This window comes from Mycteria americana, chromosome 1, assembly GCF_035582795.1.
Source record: "Mycteria americana isolate JAX WOST 10 ecotype Jacksonville Zoo and Gardens chromosome 1, USCA_MyAme_1.0, whole genome shotgun sequence".
Classification (NCBI taxonomy): Eukaryota; Metazoa; Chordata; class Aves; order Ciconiiformes; family Ciconiidae; genus Mycteria; species Mycteria americana.
In genome coordinates this window covers 181,565,660-181,583,116 of record NC_134365.1, presented here as the reverse complement: position 1 = coordinate 181,583,116, position 17,457 = coordinate 181,565,660, and the positions used below count along the sequence as shown (strand labels likewise).

The 17,457-nt window shown below is 35.2% G+C and overlaps 1 protein-coding gene across 22 annotated transcripts in view; it reads left to right on the top strand.

Moving 5' to 3' along the window:
- Positions 1–17,457, top strand: part of MYCBP2 (MYC binding protein 2) — a 210,179-nt gene that overhangs the window by 151,041 nt on the left and 41,681 nt on the right. For 15 of the 22 annotated variants that reach the window (XR_012773473.1, XM_075488504.1, XM_075488465.1 and 12 more), the window contains 3 exons: positions 353–485; positions 4,525–4,650; positions 7,950–8,135. Coding sequence is in view for 21 of the 22 variants with exons in the window: in XM_075488504.1 (XP_075344619.1) it covers positions 353–485; positions 4,525–4,650; positions 7,950–8,135 (445 nt within the window). In the remaining variant the exon portion in view is untranslated. The remainder of the gene's footprint in view (positions 1–352; positions 486–4,524; positions 4,651–7,949; positions 8,136–17,457) is intronic. The other 7 variants (XM_075488604.1, XM_075488596.1, XM_075488475.1 and 4 more) reach the window with 2 other exon arrangements.

Here is a 17,457-nt window from a genome sequence, read left to right as displayed (position 1 = left end):
TGTTGCAGCCACCAATAAAAAGGCATATTTTGGTGAATATCTCCTTCAAGTTTTTATTTAGGCTTGTTTGGATGTTCTAAAGTTGTGGTGTTGGTGTTTTGCTTTTTCTGAACATAAACAGGTTTAAGATTTTTGGAAATACTCCTAACTGTAAATGTGCCATGAATAGTTTTGGTCCTTCAATCCACCTCAGCCTGTGGCCTTAATTTAAGAAACTTTTTTTTTTTTCATGTTTGCTTTGTAATATAAAGATTGGAATGAGTTTGTTTTTCAGATACTATAAGTTGCTGAATCATGCTGCTGAATTATCTGAAAAGTCAATAAATTGTGCATTTTTATGTGTGTGCATCAGGTGACTAATTCAGAAGGTACGTGGGTGCAAATGGATAAGAACAGCATGGTAGAGTTCTGTGAAAGTGATGAAGGCGAGGCATGGTCGTTAGCTAGAGACAGAGGTGGAAACCAGTACCTCCGACACGAAGATGGCAAGTTGTTGTTTTGTTTTGTTTTTTAAATTAACTTAGAAAAAATTAAGCAATCTAAACAGGGCAAATAAATAACGAAGGAACTGAGTTTTAAACAGGCATAATATTAATTTACACTTTTTCATTTGAGTTGCTTTATACAGTTGGACTTCAAAGTTGTTTATAAACATTCTTTAAATTTTTTTAAAAGAACAGTTAAAATATTTCCCTATGTTTTCTTCTGTACCAGTTACGGATCATAATTTTAACCATCCTTCTTTTAGCTATGGGGATCATTTTTAAATCAGTAATTGTGCGTTTTTGTTAGCTTTCTTTGGTCTATTTTGTATCTCTGTAAAAAGCAGAGCAGAATTAATTATTTATGTTCCTTTTGATTTTGTTAAGTTTGTTAATTCTGTCACACAGCATCCAGTTAAAAACCTGTTAACATGTTTTTTAACACTGTATTTAAAATTAACATAAAATTACTTAATTATTCTAGTTAGCAAAGTATGATTGCATTCTCTTAAAATCCAGAATTTCTGTCCTGATAATTCATGTTCAGATTGGGTAAGATCTAGAAATAATAAAAGAAAACATAAACAAAATGTTAGTAACAAAGTTTTTTATTGCTTTTTTTCCCCCTTCTCTAATCATCCTTCTTGTTGATCTTCCTCCAAACAGGCTGTCATTACTGATCTAAAATATCTTTCTTTCACCCTGAATGGTTCATATGAATACCTTGAGGTATTCTGAAACTGTTATTTGCTTAACAGATAGTAGCAGCCTATCTGGATGAGTTCTCCTGTGCAAGATTACAGGCTACTTATATTCCCTTAAAAGATGAGACAGGGCGTGATCTGTCAGTATTTATGCTTCTGGAGGAGATCATCTATCCAACCTCCCTGTCAGTGCAGATTCAGCTAGATCAGCTTGCTCAGGCCCTTGTCTAGTCAAGTTCTAACTATCTCCAGCCCCTCTGGACAACCTGTTCCAGTATTTGATTCACCTTCATGGTCAAAAATTTTCCTGATACCTAATCACAGTTTCTCACACTGCAACTTTTGTTTATTGTCTCTTGTCCTATCGCTGTGAACCTCTGAGATGAATCTGGTCATCTTCCGTGAACGCTTCGATTAGGTAGTCAAAGGGAGCAATAAGATCTTGCCTTAGCTTTCTCTTTTTAAGACTGAACAAACCCAGATCTCTCAGCTTCTCTTTAGATGATGTGTGCTCTACTGCCCCGACTGTCTTGGTGGCCTTCACTGATCCCATTTCAGTCTGTCTTCTGATGGAGAGCCTGAAACTGGACACAGCATCCCAGCTGTCCAGTGTGTCCCTCTTGTCTTTCCAATGTCTAGTAAAAATGACTATGGATCTTCGTTAGCATGATTTTGTTACAGGTATTCTCAGAGAGAAACGTCTAAGGTTCTTCTGTTGATCAGAAAATTTTGATAGGGTTCCCTAGAGGCTGGTTTGTTTCAACTCACTTGAAGAGTTAGTTTCTTCAAGCCTTCTTTTTTTTAAATCAAAATATATTTCTCTGTTTTCTGAATAAATCTGGACATATTCAACTTATAATCTTCCTACTCCATTTATGGGATCTACTGCATCTATTTTCCAAAAGATGTCTCCATGAAAAACTTCCACCTCAGCAGTCATATTCTGCTTGTGGTTTTAGGTAGTACTTACTGTCAGACTTTTATTTGTTCATTATAACACTCTTTGCCCTTTTTATGGTTTTGACATTTTCTGTTGAAAATTATTTCACACCTAGATACTCTGATAATTGTTTTAATATGGTAATGTGATGATAAAGTACTTCCTTGCTAATATTTAAGTTTTTGTTGTAGGCTGTTGCTATAAGGTATAAAACATTTTGCAAAGAAGGGGAATAACCAAGAGTTTTTCATTAAATGTAGGGGGGGGGGGAGGGGGGCGTTTACTTAATTCTTAGCACAGTATCTTTTTTTAAGTAATAGATTCTCCATTTCTAGTTATGTCTGATAATGTCAAGTTCTGAGGTGCTCAAAGAGTCCAAGTAGATTCTAGAAACTAAGTCTTTGTGAATTAGAACAATATCTTACTGTTGAAAGCACATGTATTCAGTTAATAGTTAACTTCATCATTTTCTATCCTAATATGAGGGTGTTTTCTTTCCCAGTAGAAAATAATTTCTCTGAAGTTAATAAATTAAGTAGTGTGCAAAAATTTCCATTCAAGAGTACTTATTTTAAGGAATAGATATAAACTGCATTTAAGTCACTTGACAGTATTTTCTGTACCTTAAATAGTCTTCTCCAGCTTCAATAATTTATTTATCACATCATCCTTTCTACATGAAAAATGATTTCTCACGGTATATCTGTGCTTTAAGACAGAATTCCCAAATTTGGAAGAATTTAAACAAGACCCTTGTTTGAAGGTCCATCCTCAATTTCTTGATACTTACGTACGGTTACTGAAGGATGTTTTCAAGTATGTTAGTGTTCTCACAGAAGAACCAGAAATTCAAGCTCCAAGCTTTGAGGACAAAACTCCGTAGTAGGATTTTTACAATCCAATGCATTGAGATACCATCTTAGAAACTTTCTGATGCAAATCCTATGCCTTGACATGCCTGGTTTTATTCTTTTCTAGATGAGTCTCTGTTTTTGTAATTAGGGTGAAGATAGATGTCTCTTGTGCATCTAGCTAAAGCAGTTTAAGTAGTTGTTGGTGCAATTACTGAAATATTTCAATCTATTCTATGTTCTTAGTCCATCTCAGTACCAAGTAAAACTAATGAGCTTAAGCCACATCTGAAAATTATTTAAACTAACTGCTTTTATTTGCCATGAAATTAATTAGGAATACTCTGTCATTGGTTTCAGTGCTTTTGCTGGAGGGAAATAATTAGCATTTGGAGGAGCTCCAACTAGATTTGCAGCTGTCTGTATTTTTATCCATAAATTATACCATCTTTCAGATTGCTTTTTTTATTTTCATTATTTAATAAAATGATAATGATATTCTCAGAAAAAAGTAGGATTTGTCAGAGACAGCAAAAGTCATACTGAATGCCTGAGTCTGTAGGCAGATATCCAGATACTTTAGCTGAAACATTACAGCAAGATCTAGAGTTGCCTATAATTCAGAAAATTCTAGATTCTTTCTGTTTTAAACTGAGTTTAAATTTCCAATCTTCTCCCTGATTTTTTTTTTTTTTAATTTGAGTATACGTGTTATATAAAGGTTCCTACTTCAAAATGCAGTTTTGGCCTGAAATACAATTTTCTAAAAATAGCTTTTAGAAGGGTTGTGATTTTTTTAATTGAATCCACATTAATTTTAGTATGTTTACAAAAGGAAAAGTTGTTCAAGGTGCCAACCTGAGTTTTTAACCTGCATTTGGAAGGCTTCATGTGAATTACTTCTTGTAGGTCATCACTTGGAATGGTATCTCTGACCATATTAAGTCAGTAATGTCTTCCTAAATCCAAATAGTCAAGTGGATTCTGTGTCTCATTTATCTTGGCTCTTTAGTTGTTCTGGATATTCTGAAATACCCAAGGTTGGTTTTAGTTGGAGGTCTTAGTACCATACAGAAAGCAAAACTGTAGTACTCGGTATCAGATATGAATAAATCTGTCAGGGGAAAAAATGTCTTATGTCCTCTGAACTATTAAGGGGATAGCCAGGATTAAAAGTTTATTGGGTCTGAGTTTGTCAGTCTGAAAACTTTCTTTTCTCCTGCTTTGTCAAATGAATTTAACAATTGCTGTCCAAAGAATAAACATTGAATGGTGTGATGTTACTGAAAAACAAAGTGTCAAGCCTATTCCTAAGTGGCATATGATGGCAGAGCTGGCATCATATGCCACTTAAGAACATCATGCTGCTTTAGAGCATGTGCTTTAAAGAAGAGAGATGTGCTTTTCTTTCTGAAGAGAATTGAGTAGAGTGGTAGAGTGCTATCTGTGGTAAAAAAATATCACTCCTTTGCCTTGTGACTCATCTTTCCAATGTAAACCAGTTACTAAGGAGATCTAATTCCAAAGTGATGTGGTTTTTTTTACAGAGCAAGTCCTTCTAGATCAAAATGTTCAGACTCCTCCCCCAAGTCCTTTTTCAATACAAGCTTTCACTAAGGGGACAAGCTGTACTAATGGACAAGGGTTTGATTATGGCCTTGGAAATAACAAAGGTATGTTTTTACACTCACATTTTAAAAAATTATGTTTTTCTTAACTTTGCTTATATTTTTGTTACTCATTTCCTACTCTTTTAAGCACCATCAGATGTTCTCCAAAAGACATAAGCAGTAATACAATGAATTGCAAACTGTTTTACAAAACATGTAGTTAACGTTGAACTGCTTTTTTCTCTGGTTTAATTTCACTCAGTCTAAGTACTCTGTATAAAGAGGATCATCAAAGATTTGTAAGTTACAGTTGAGGCTTTCTATAGTGGTAGGCACAAACCTATAATGCAGAAATGACAAATAGATACTTGTAAAACAAGATATAAAAGTTATTGGATTTAGAAAGCATGGGTTTTAAAATTATCAGAAATATTTGAAAACACTTCTCACCTGTCTTGGCATTTTTTCAGTGCCTTTAATAGGATGACAAGATAAACGATACCATTTGGGATTTAAGTTGTAAAACTGAAGTTACCTTTCAATCACAAATTTTAATTTTACTGATATAATTGTTTCTTTTAACCATGGTTTATTGTGTTGGCAAGATGTAAATATATGTAAGCCATCACAATAAACTCAAACTGCATGCCTTCTGTTCATTCATTGATTAGGTCTAGAAGATTTAATAATAAGAAGGGACTTTTGCTGAGGCAGATGTCCTTGTGAAAATACTACTGAAATACAGAGCTTTGTTCTTTTACTCTTATGTTGCTGTACTCTGTCCATTGCACTGTGAACATGGGTCTAAGATGTACTATGTGTTTTTAACACCAGCATACATTCTTAGTGGTCTCCTAAATAAAATAACTTGATTTAAGACTTGTTTTAAAGGAGACGAGATGAGGGCAAAATTATTCCTAAATGTTCTAGTCTGTTATTTTCATAACATGAAATAGTTTTATATCATTTCAGTGTTTTACTGCATAAAGAATAGTTCATACTTGTTCATGCATTGCTATAGGAAACCCTTTTTTTGGACAAAGGCTGGAAAAGTTGAAGTGTTTTCCATTTCTTTTATAGGGCTTTTTATACAGAACCGCTTTTCCCAGTTCAGCCATACTCATTTCAAAGTAATGGTTGAATCACAAAAGTGGAAGTGTTTAAGATGTTCAGCATGTGAGGCAGTATTACAGCTTGTCTCTCAATGTCAACTGTGTAATAGTGCAAAATTATTATCTATTCTTTTTCTGCAGAAGCATATTAGGAAAATAATCTTTTTCCTGTGTTGTCCAAAGTTAGAATCTTGGAGATCAATATGCTATATTAACAGGCATCCTAGTTTCTGAAGACATTGTGATTCTTTTTACTATATCCTATCTTAAACAGTTTCTAAGGTGTTTCTTTGGGATATTACAGTTACAGAAAGTTTGAAAGCTACTCCTGGCATTGAATTCTGTATCATTTTGTACGCATTATTTTCTCGACATACCCTCAAGCTGTGATTTTTAGTGCAAGTGAGCAACTCGGCTAGATGACTTTATTCATTCTGTGTACTGTAATTCCTTCTGATTTGCCCAAGAGTGGAGAGTTGTTGGCAACTATATTGAAAGAATAATGATATTACTTCCCCCAAAATAGAATTCTTCAGCTGTATCATTACTTTATATACAGTCTTTTTGCATTCTCAGGTCTAAGAAGCTTTGAGTTTTGTGGAAAATAAAAAAACTGAAGGCACAAGCACAATCCATTAGGGGAATTTCTCAATGAAGCAGTTCTTTTGGAGGTGCTTGTTTGTCAAAAGAACTTCTGTAGGGATGCACTAGTTTCAATGAAAATTCAGTCACCACCTATGAGTGTTTCAAACTGCTGGTCAAACGTAAAGATCCCCATGTAATAGGTCTGTGTTTACAGTATTTCCTGCGAAGCAGAAGACATAACTCCCACAATCATTCCGTTTGATCTAGCTATGTCTTCTCTATTCCAGCCTTCCACATTGCAGGCGAGTCTTTAATATTTTCATGAATGGCCCTACCTCCCTCCATATTTAATTACTGTGGGCAGATGACTTTCAACCTCTTCTCAGATGTTATTCCCTTTAAAATAATTACTCGTGTTAGGAAATAGGCCTGTCATATTTAAGAATACTAGTGTTTTGTCAAGCATGTCAATCAATTCTGGGTTATTAAGGTAGGAACAATTGCTGCCCAAGTACTGATTCCAATATTTTTTAGGTATACTACTTCCAAAACAGTGGAATAAAATTTATTTATTGATATGTGTGGATGATTAATTAGAAAGGCGTCCCAGCTATTTTCTGGTATTTTTGTTCTGTAAACTTTGAAACCAAAATACCAAGAAAATAAGTGCAAAATTTAATTTTGGAGTTCTTGGGTAATACGGAGTTCCATACACCCACCGATCTTTCTTCAATTCCATGAAAAGACAATTGATAATCGCCCAAAAATGTTGTAAATTCAGTGACTTGTAAATTCTGTATTAGCTGCTAATTTTTGTACTAGGATTTCTAGAATACTGTCAAAATTATATGAATTTGCAGAATAAAGTGACGCTGTTAGGATTTTGGTTGCTGATGGTTCAAATCTGAGATGCTCTCAAACTCTTGCTGTCTCCCAGCTCATATTGCTAAGTATACTTCAAGTTATAACATGGTGTGATAAATTCTGCCTTCTTACTGTAGGTTTCATGTATTTCTAATGCTCCCATAGTTTTTTGAGAATTGGCATTCAGAAATTGAAACTATTTTTAACATGCTGGTTTTTTGAAGGCCTTCATTTGCCTTGCAACAAATGTATGTAGTTCTTCAGAAAACCAGTTCCAGTTCCTAAGTGGTACTTACTTTTTTTTTTTTTTATTATCTTCAATCTGATCTTGAAAAACAGCATGACAGAATACTTTTAAAGATATTTGCAAAAATGAGCAAATATTTACCAAAGCCTTGGCACAGAAATACACTTGCCAAAGCCTAATTACATGTTGTCTTTCCCTTCTCATCAGTTTTTCTAATCTTTTTCTGCATGTTCTGTTGCATGTGTGTATTGTAAATGCTAGGGATTTCTGTTTTTAATTTGGCTGCTCTTCATTTTTTAGCAAGGCGAACATAAATCTCTATTTTGAAATGTTTTAAATAATTGCCATAAAATATCCATGATTCTTAAAAACCCTTCATGTACTTTTTAGTAATTTTATTGCCATGCATGGAATGAGATTTTTATGTTTAGCCACAACCAGAGTTGTATGGGGCTAAATAATATTTATGAGCTTTCTCTATTATCATCATTTAAACTTTAATTGAACACCATTTTACTCTGCCTTTCTGGAGAATGACAAGTAACAGGTTGTAGTTTTGACTGTTTTGCCCACTACAGGTGACCAACTGAGTGCCATACTGAATTCCATTCAGTCACGGCCAAATCTCCCAGCTCCTTCCATCTTTGATCAAGCTGCAAAACCTCCCTCTTCCCTAGTCCACAGTCCATTTGTGTTCGGACAGCCCCTTTCCTTCCAGCAGCCTCAGCCACAGCTTCAGAGTAAGTTTGTCAGCCTTACCTGCCTCATCAGTCCATTTCTGCAGCTTTGACATTGCTGTTCTCAGTTGCTTACCAGCTACTAATCATCCCTCAGTGCACCTTTCTGGTTTTGTTTTGTCAAGTTTTTCATGATTCAGAAGCATGTGAGGTAATGCTCCTAAAGAAGTATACTTATTCAACTTTAATTTCTATATTGACAATATTTTGCTTTTGTATGTGTTCTGCAGTGTAGATAAGTCATGAAAGTGCTTTTCCAATATTGTATGCAACTCGGGGTTTATAATTAAGGTAAATATTTTATATAGTACAAAATGTTGATAATTCTTTTAACATCAAAAATGGACTGCAGTACATGCATAGTTATTAAATTTTCTTACCTCCTAAATTCCTATTTTTGTCATCACTCCTAACTTTAGGGATGTAGCTGGACAGTGGGAATAACTTGGCACTACTTGTAAGAAAGGCTTTGCTAGTCTTCTGTTGGGTGCTCATAGGATTGGCATGGACATGAAAGTTTGCACCTAGAGGTGAATAGCAGTTAACCTGATTACTGATGGGGGGACAGAAAACTGTTTAGTTTTTGACTAATGAAAAATAAAAGCTCAGCATTCATGATGGATAGCAGATATTGCAGTAAACTATTCCTTAATATACGGAACAGGTACAGCATGGGTCACAGGAATACTAGTCTTCTCCTATCTCCCGTAAATTGTCCTTCGGAAGTGCCTCAGTTCTTTCTTGTGGGACCCAGTCAGTTCATTCTCTATGTCTATGCAGTCCTGGATCTATCCAGCTCAGCTTATTGAAGTGACAGTGAAGTGCTTTATGTGAGAACTAGATTAAAATCTCTAATTCACTTTTATAAAGACTGTCAGAAATGTTCTGACAGTGATCTTCTGTACTTATGATGGACTTAAACCAATGTCCTGAAAGCAGAATATTCCAAAACCTACTCAGATAAAACAGCTGATTGCCAGTGGCATCAGTTTACCATCATTGATAACTTGTCAATTGTATATTCTTTCCCATCACTTTTAGTTTTCTTCTCTTGTTCAGAGTAGTAAAGTCAGAGTTTCTTATTCAACTTTGCATCAGAAATAACCCTAATTGTCTTATTTCAAACTTCAGATGATTTGTCCTTTAGCATTTAGGTCTGTATTGTATGAAAAGAAAAGCTGTCAACATTTTTTATTGGCTGCCCAACAAGATCTTGCTTAATGGATTTGCCTATCCAACAGATGTAGATAAACTGTATTCAGTAAGCTACATCCATGGTTTGTGTTTTAATAAGGATCCCTGATTCAAAAGGAAGACCTTTTTTGTCAGATAGGGGGAGCACTGGTAGTCTACCAAATAAAATAATAACGAAACTGGAAAAATTTTTCAAGTTTGTGTCTGATTTGGGATCTTAGCTTCGTATAAGATCTCAACCAGTATGGTTATTTGCCCTTCCAGCAGGGCAAAAATCATCAACCAGAACTGATATACTGTTGCACTAACTGTGATTTGATACAAGGGCTTTCTTCCAAACGGTTTATTACCTAATTTAACATTTGATGCAAATAAGGTAAATTACGCATAAAGGAGAGAAATACTAACATTTTTGTTTTCACTATCAAAATTTAAGAATTAGGGGGAGGGGATTTCCTGTTTGAACTTCTTTAGTCTTTTGCAAATTTGTTAATCCTCCATTTTAAAAGTTCATCCAAATTCAGAATACTGTCCGGGAGGCCCGTAAGACTATATTCATGTGTTTGTTCATTTAATAGTCAAGGAAACTATCAGAGATATTTGAAACTTAAATAAGACTCTCTAGATTAAAGATTTTATTTTAAGCAATTTTTCTGTTATTGCTATATTTCTTGAAACTTTACATATTAGAAAGTAATGGATGAATTTGCAATATAAGATTAATTAGAATAGCAAGGCATATATGCAATAAAAATATTTAGACTGAAAAGTTATATTTGGGTCAAATTCTACTGTGTGGTTTTTAATCCGTGTTCAGTGCTGATGCAGCTATAATAGAACTGTAACAGAAACTCTTTAAGTGTGCCATTTTCATTAATTATTTCCAAAGCACTTTATAGCCTCCTGTTATCAAACATGTAATTACAAGTTAAATCCATTAAAGAACATATACCAAGGCTCCATATCAAGTCACTTGGATTTTTGCCCTAGACACGCTTAGTTTTAGTTTCAAATTATGTGTTCTGTCCTTAAGTGCTTCCTGCAGTAAAGTTAGATCTAAAATTTAAAATGAATATTTATAGTCAATAACTGCTATATTTAAGGGACTAATGATAGTCTAATAGTTGAAAGAAGTTGTGCCAGCCTAGATTTCCATGGCTGCAGAGGTTATATACTAAATACCGGGTTTGATTGAAAGTCTACCACTTACGTTCTCTGTTCTTCCTCAGATATCTGTCCTCCTGGGGAGAAATTTTGTTTGGAAGCATGGTTCTGAGGAAAGTTAGGATCATGCTGAATGTCATCCAGAATTATTTCCTTAATTTAGGTTTTTATAATAGGAAGAAAAATGTTGGCCTGATTATAAAACATACTCTGTGCCAGTGACAGGTTGTAGTTTTTCTTTAGAAGAGTTTGTAGCTAGCTGTTCTTCCTGAGGAATGGTTTCTGGGGGAGGGGGGGTTGGTTTGGTTTCCAAATTCATTTGGGGAAGAGCGAAAGGGCTTGTCACAAACTTTTATCTTCCGATACAGTGTCTGGTTATTTTTTTGTGGAAATACTACAGTTTTGGACAACCACTTCCTCAGATATAATGCCTGAAAAAATGAGAGGTGTCTCTGCTATTCTTTTCACATCATAGATAGGTAAACCAACAAGAGTCCTGTGTGTTTTGTCAAAGAATTTGTTACAGAAGGGATATTATAAAAAAGAAGGGGGAACTGTGTTACTCAGTTTTGTGTTATTTGCTAGAACTCTATGAAGGGCTGATTGTTCTGTCCTACTTCCTTTGCTAATTTTCACACGTGGTCACACAAGGGAAAAAAGCTGAGAGCTAGTTTTCTTTTTCATGGTGACAGGCAAAATTAAGATGCTCTTGTCATGTATTTTAGTTCTTTGTCAGTCTTTTATGCAGCTGAAAGTCCAAAAAAGCTAGAAGAGATGGCATAACCTACCTGGAGTTCAGGAACAGCTGTATTGACTTGGAATCTTAACAAGGATTTTTTTCCAGAAAGAGCACAAGTTTATGTATGTTTCTTCCTTGATTATTTCAACAAACCAGTCTGTAGTTGCTCCAGCCTGAGCATGCTTGCGTCCGAGAAGTTCGTAAGATCATCAGTAACAGATTTGTTCAGGACAGCAACCTCCCAGAGCTGCAAGATTATTACTGGTTGCTTGACTAATTTGTCTCTGAACTTTGTGAAGAGCACAGAAGACTCAAATTTCTGCTTGGATTCCGAGTATAGGTGAAGTGTGGAAGCCTAGAGGGTCAAGGAAGATCTTGTTTCTCAGCCTTCAGCAATGTGGTCATAAACTCCCTAGACATGACAAGTCAGGGAGGCAAGATCTTGCTATGCTGTCCAGCATCAGTTACCAAAATTTCACAATTGGCTGTTGAACTCTGAACTTGGGGATGGAAGTTTGGTGACTGCAAGGTCTCAATGTTAGACCTTTATGCCATGTTTCCTCACATCTGAGTTGCTATTGCAAAAGAAGAACAGATTTATAGGCTGAAGAGGCTTTGGACCCGCCTTGTTAGCCTCATTTGTCACATTCTCCCTCTGTCACTGCAGCCCTGGCAGCTCACTCAACAGCTGCACAGCACAGCTACTGCTTCCTGATACATCTCAGTCCAGGCAGAAGCTGCAGTGCTGAGCTGCTGTTCAGTACACTCATAATCTCCTCTTAGGCTGCTGCTTTGCCAATTTGTGCTGCAGAGCTGCAATCCAGCATATGGTCCCACAGTATATGATCAGCCCCTACCATTTGTGTCAGGAGTTCCTTGCCCCTTTATTATTGCGCTACCACTTTCTTTTTTGTTTTGTTCCTTTCCTTTCTAGGTGCTAGTTACAGAGCATGTAGAACCACTGGCTTTGCCTGTAGTGCTTCTATCCGCATTTCCTAAACTGTGGAGGGGGCACAAAAGGCCAGCACACATTTGGAGCACATAACCCTTCTAGGTAGTGTTTCAGTAAGGTGAAGGGAGAGAATATCCTTTACCAAGCACACTGATCTCTTCCATGTCATGCTGAAATGACTTAATTGTCATGCGAAGTAGCCAGACAATATTGCTTTAGCTGTTTCTTCAGATTCTGCGTGCCGCCAAAGCATCATTCCTGAAAAGCTGAGCTAGTAAGTCAAATGGTTTCATAGCCCAGGCTTTACAGATCTGATAATTAAAGATATGTATGAAGCATACATTTGTCCAGGTCAATCCAAAACCATCCCTGGGGGACTGGTATGGTAAAGTTTGGAGGAAGAGCACAAACTGTGTCAAGCTTTATTTTAGAAATAAATTTGGCTTATCACATCTTCAAAAATTGTAGTTACAAATTATAAAATTATAGAATCTGTTTTATCTACCCTTCTAGCACAGGAATACTTCTTTCAATTAATAAACTTAAGTGGCTCAAGTATTGGTGCTCCAAACCCTACCTTTGGGTAATGAACATTGCTACTATTTTTCTAATGATACTGTGTTTCAGCTTTTGCTTCATTCATTCACTCGTTCCCCTACTATAACAGTATCTAATACTTTTCTCCCTTTTTGATATTTAATATTCAAACGTTTGTTGACTTCAGTGTATTCTTTTTCTTCTGGAAAAAAAAAAAAAAAAGAAGAATCCTTGTCCAACTGTCGCTATGGCATTTGGCATTTTCAGGATGTGAAAAAAGATACATTGATTGCAGTGCTTGAGGAAATTCAGCTAACAACCATATTGTAGCTTCCATGTCAATAACAGTGAGCAAAAGAGGAATGCATTCTTTTTGAAGAGGCATCCGTTGCTTAGGCAAAAGGGCAAAAGCAGGTCAGCGCTTTCCTTCATCGTCATGCAGAAAAGCAGTGGCATTTCAGAAGAAACTTTAACTTATCTCCAGTCTCCAGAGGCATTTTACCAGTCTGTTTTAGAGTTTAAAAAAGACCAATGTGGACTAGTTGGTGGTATGTCATGCATCCTGGATTGGCTTACTACTGTTTCCTCAGAGGAAGTAGGCATGGCTGTTTGAAGATTGCATCCTGCTGTAGGACTTGAACTGCTTCTTATGGCTCCCTATTGTGTAGCTGTTGATGCTAGAGCTATTTCCATGTTTAAGGAAAGAATGTGACTGAATATACGCCGTCACATTCAAATGTGATCTGAGACAGAGCTTGCTTACCTGTCTTTTGAAGTCTTTCTAGACTTTGCAGGTGATTAAAAAAGCAGGAATCCTGACCACAAAGCTGGTCCCTGTGACTGACCACTTACCCTGGATAGACATACATTGTTTGCCAAGGTAGCAAGGAGATTATGTGGGAAACTCATTCTCTTCGACCCACAGTCCCCTTGAAATGATTGAGAAGCAGGACAGTGTTCAACATAAGCTAGAGTACAACATTATAAAATGTAAGTATTCTCAGACATAGAATAAAGCAAAAATGTGCATTCATGAAATTGGGTTTAGTACAGATTTTCATTTAATTATTCATAGACTAGAATGCTCATATATCAAATTGACATTTTTAGGCTTGTATTTACAGAATTGTTCCTCCTTTGCTACTTTGTGTTCCTAATGTCTTTTTCTGCATTTTGCCTTTAAAAATTGGTGGAATGACTTCCTTCTACTCAGAACGAATATAGCTAGTATTGGATCTCTGCAAAGCATTTGTGGGCATCAAAGTGGGTAATACCATCCTTAAATGTATGCTAGTACTGGATTGAGAAAATAGAGATTATTTTCTTGTTTTAAAGAATGGAGTTCTTACTTCAAACATGTGGGAACACCTTCTTATTGTAGAGTCTGTAGACTCCTTCTCATTGCTTAAGATAAGGTTTTTAATATATTTATGTGCACAACTCAGTGAATGTAGTACCAGACAAAAAGATGTCTTAAGCAGTGCAGGAATTTAAATAACTTATTTTCCATATACTTGTCATCTTCCATTTGGACAAAAGGGTCTCTCTAAAACAAAGCATCTTCTAACATATATAATTTCTTTAAAATTATTAAAGCCGCAAGAATTAGACTTACTTTTTTTCTAAAGGAAGGAATAGGAATTGGAATTAGAATTAAAAACAACGTTATAGGAAAGTAAAATGAGAGACTTGAAACCAAAAGTCTCTACTGTTACCTCACTCCAGATTTCATTTGGAGCTGTACCTCTAACAGATTTGGTGTCAGTAGACCCTATGCTGAAATTATCTTGGATTGTATCAGAATTTAACTTTTTTTTTTCTTAAGGCAAAATTATTTTTAAGGGTTGATACAGCTTTGTTTTCATGTCTGTACTGTTTGATAGAAACTGTTCTACTGATAGTTATGTCTCTTGATAGTATTGAGAAACTAAACGTTACATTACACACATGCAGTTTTTCAAAACGTTACATTATTGGGGTGCATTCAGATTTGAAAGCAGATAGTTTTGATGGGTTTAAAATATTTTTCTTCATTCTTTCCAGTGATTAGTGAGACTTTCCAACACAAACATCTAGGTGTTCTCTAATTTTCTCAAAAGGATGTGAGAATTGGTCATCTAGAAGTCCATATTGCAGTTTTAAATAATTAATCTCTGAATGTGTAGATTATAAGATCACATTTAAAACCAGAGTTCAGTTGAAAACTAGATACTATTTTTATAATAAACAATAAATCTCATTGGCTAGTCTACACTAGTTCTTAGAACTGTTCTTAGAACTAATACTGAAATCACAGAAGATCTTTTATTCTTTTAAAATTTACATCAGGGAAAACATCTTGAAGTAACTGTTTCATTTAAAACTAAGGTAGGAGTCCAAACAATGAATTCAGAATACTTAACAAAAAGGTTATGCATATCATTTGAAATGCTTGGTTTTATCTTTACTGCTTTTTCCATTGAATCTGTGCTGCTTCTGTGCAACTGTTTTCCACTGTAGAAACTCCATCCTGCTGCCTTGCTTCTCGTGAGCGTATTTACAAAACTAGTGATGTAGCTGGGCCTGCCTCTGCTATTTCATCTCTCTCTCACAAACTCAAGGGTGGGTATGCATGCCAACATAGCAAGGTTATTCAGATTTTACATTCAAATTTTTTTTTTCTCCTTCCATTCATTTTCATTTCATTCACTTAATAAAATACTGTTTTGAAAGTAAATGTTCAAGTTTGGTATTTGTTGGGAGCTTGTTTGACATAACTATTCAGTGTTGCCTTCCTGAGTTGCAGCAACTTTATGATATGTGATCTAGGTATCTCTTACTGCTTTGTAAACAGAAAGGTGACTGTTAATCTAATCTCATAACACCTGTTTTCAAACAATAGGCAAATAAAATATGGAAGAAGAAAGGGGAAAAAATATAGGGGGGGTGTTGTTTACAGATAAAGCAGTTTGCTACATGATTCTGCAGTTTTTCTTTTTGGGGATTTTTTTTTTTGTGCTGATAGTCTAATTAGGATTATTTACCTGTATATCTGCAAATCCATTCCTTTGTTTTTAAAAACATAAAATATTTTTTATTGCTGGAAGCTACTGTTAAGCTATGCCTTTCAGAAGCAGTTTTGTTTTATAATGTCTTCTTGCTTGATATTCATTAGTCATGCATATACTTTGAATTTGATACATGGCTGAATGGTTTACAGTGTTTTATGTCTTCTTAAGACTATTGTTGTCTTTTCACTATTTTTTCCTTTATGAGGAATTCTGTAAAAGGTTCTCTAGATTATTTTCTCATCTGTCAAACCTTAAATTCATCTTTTTATTTGTTTTTGGGGAAAGTGTGTATAAAATAATTATGACTTACACTTCTGAATTCATATATCACAAAGTAGACATCTCAAAATAGTTCATCAGTGGGACTGGTGAATAACGGAGCTGGCATGAATAAAATGCTTGGACTGATATTTAAGAAACTTTTTTTTTCTTTTAGCAAGAACAATCATTTTGTAAACCATGATGTACCACACTATTTCTTCCCTTCTTTTTCCACCTTCCCTTCCCCCCCTGCCTGCCAAAAAAATGTAGAGCTGATAAAAAATAATAAAACCAAAGGACTCTCAACATTGTTTATGATGATGTTTGAGATGTTCTCATTATATTCTACTGTTTACATTTGGCATATTGTACCTGAATATAGACAAAATATTTCTTCTCTGCCTGGAGAAGTATGAACTCCTACCATGTCCTGGGAAGTAGGAGTCCCAGGAGAGTGCCCTAACCTTCAAGCTTGTTAAATATTCTAATATAGGTATCCTTCACTTTTTTCTTTTGCTGTTTGTTTTATTATAAGTTCCTTAAATATGGAGTTAGCAAAATAATAAGAATTGTTTTGTAACATGAGGAAACATCTGGGTTGCTAGACTTTGCTCAAAAAAAATTACATTTGTTTTTGTATTGTGAGAGGTAACAGTAGCAGAAAAACTGAGATCACTCTGTGCTTCTATATATTTTCTAGCACAGGGATAAGGCTTCATGGCTGGGAACTGAAAGAAGTTGGTTCAGATCCCATAATGCAGAAGGAAGTAAACACAGATTTCCCACCTTCCCAGATGACTGCCTATCGTCTCTGTTCCCATTAGAAATCAAGGTCCAAATTTGCAAATATTCTCTGATTAATTGAAACTTTATTTTTTTGACAAATAGTTGTTTCCCCAAAAAAGTACCCAGACCAGTGGAATTAACCTTTTAGTGTCTAGAAAAGTAAAATAATCCAAAGTACTGTGGCCTAATTCTACAAGCCTTACAAGAGAAACTCCTTCATGTTTAACTAATGAAAACCCATTCAAATCAGAATGACTTACCTATGCATTCAAGACTTTGCAGTGTAATGCTTTGTGGAGAGACAGTTATATTTAATTCACAATTGCTGCCTTGCTTGCCAGTAACTTCAACGTTGCATGTCTTAATTTTCAAAATACAATTCTGCAAGAGGGACTGTGTTCACAGCATTATTAGAAGCAGATTGCCTAATATACTTATTTGCATATACTTGTTTTGCATGTATTTATATTAAGCTGCCCATAGTTTTTATATTTCTGTGGATTGATACATGTATGAAGTCAATGTGCATAGGAATAATAAATTACTGCATCAAAATAAAAGGACATTGTAACCAGAGCTGATGGTTTAGCATAGTGGTTGAAAAAGGTGGGTTTTTTGGTTTTTGGGTTTTTTTAGTAGGTT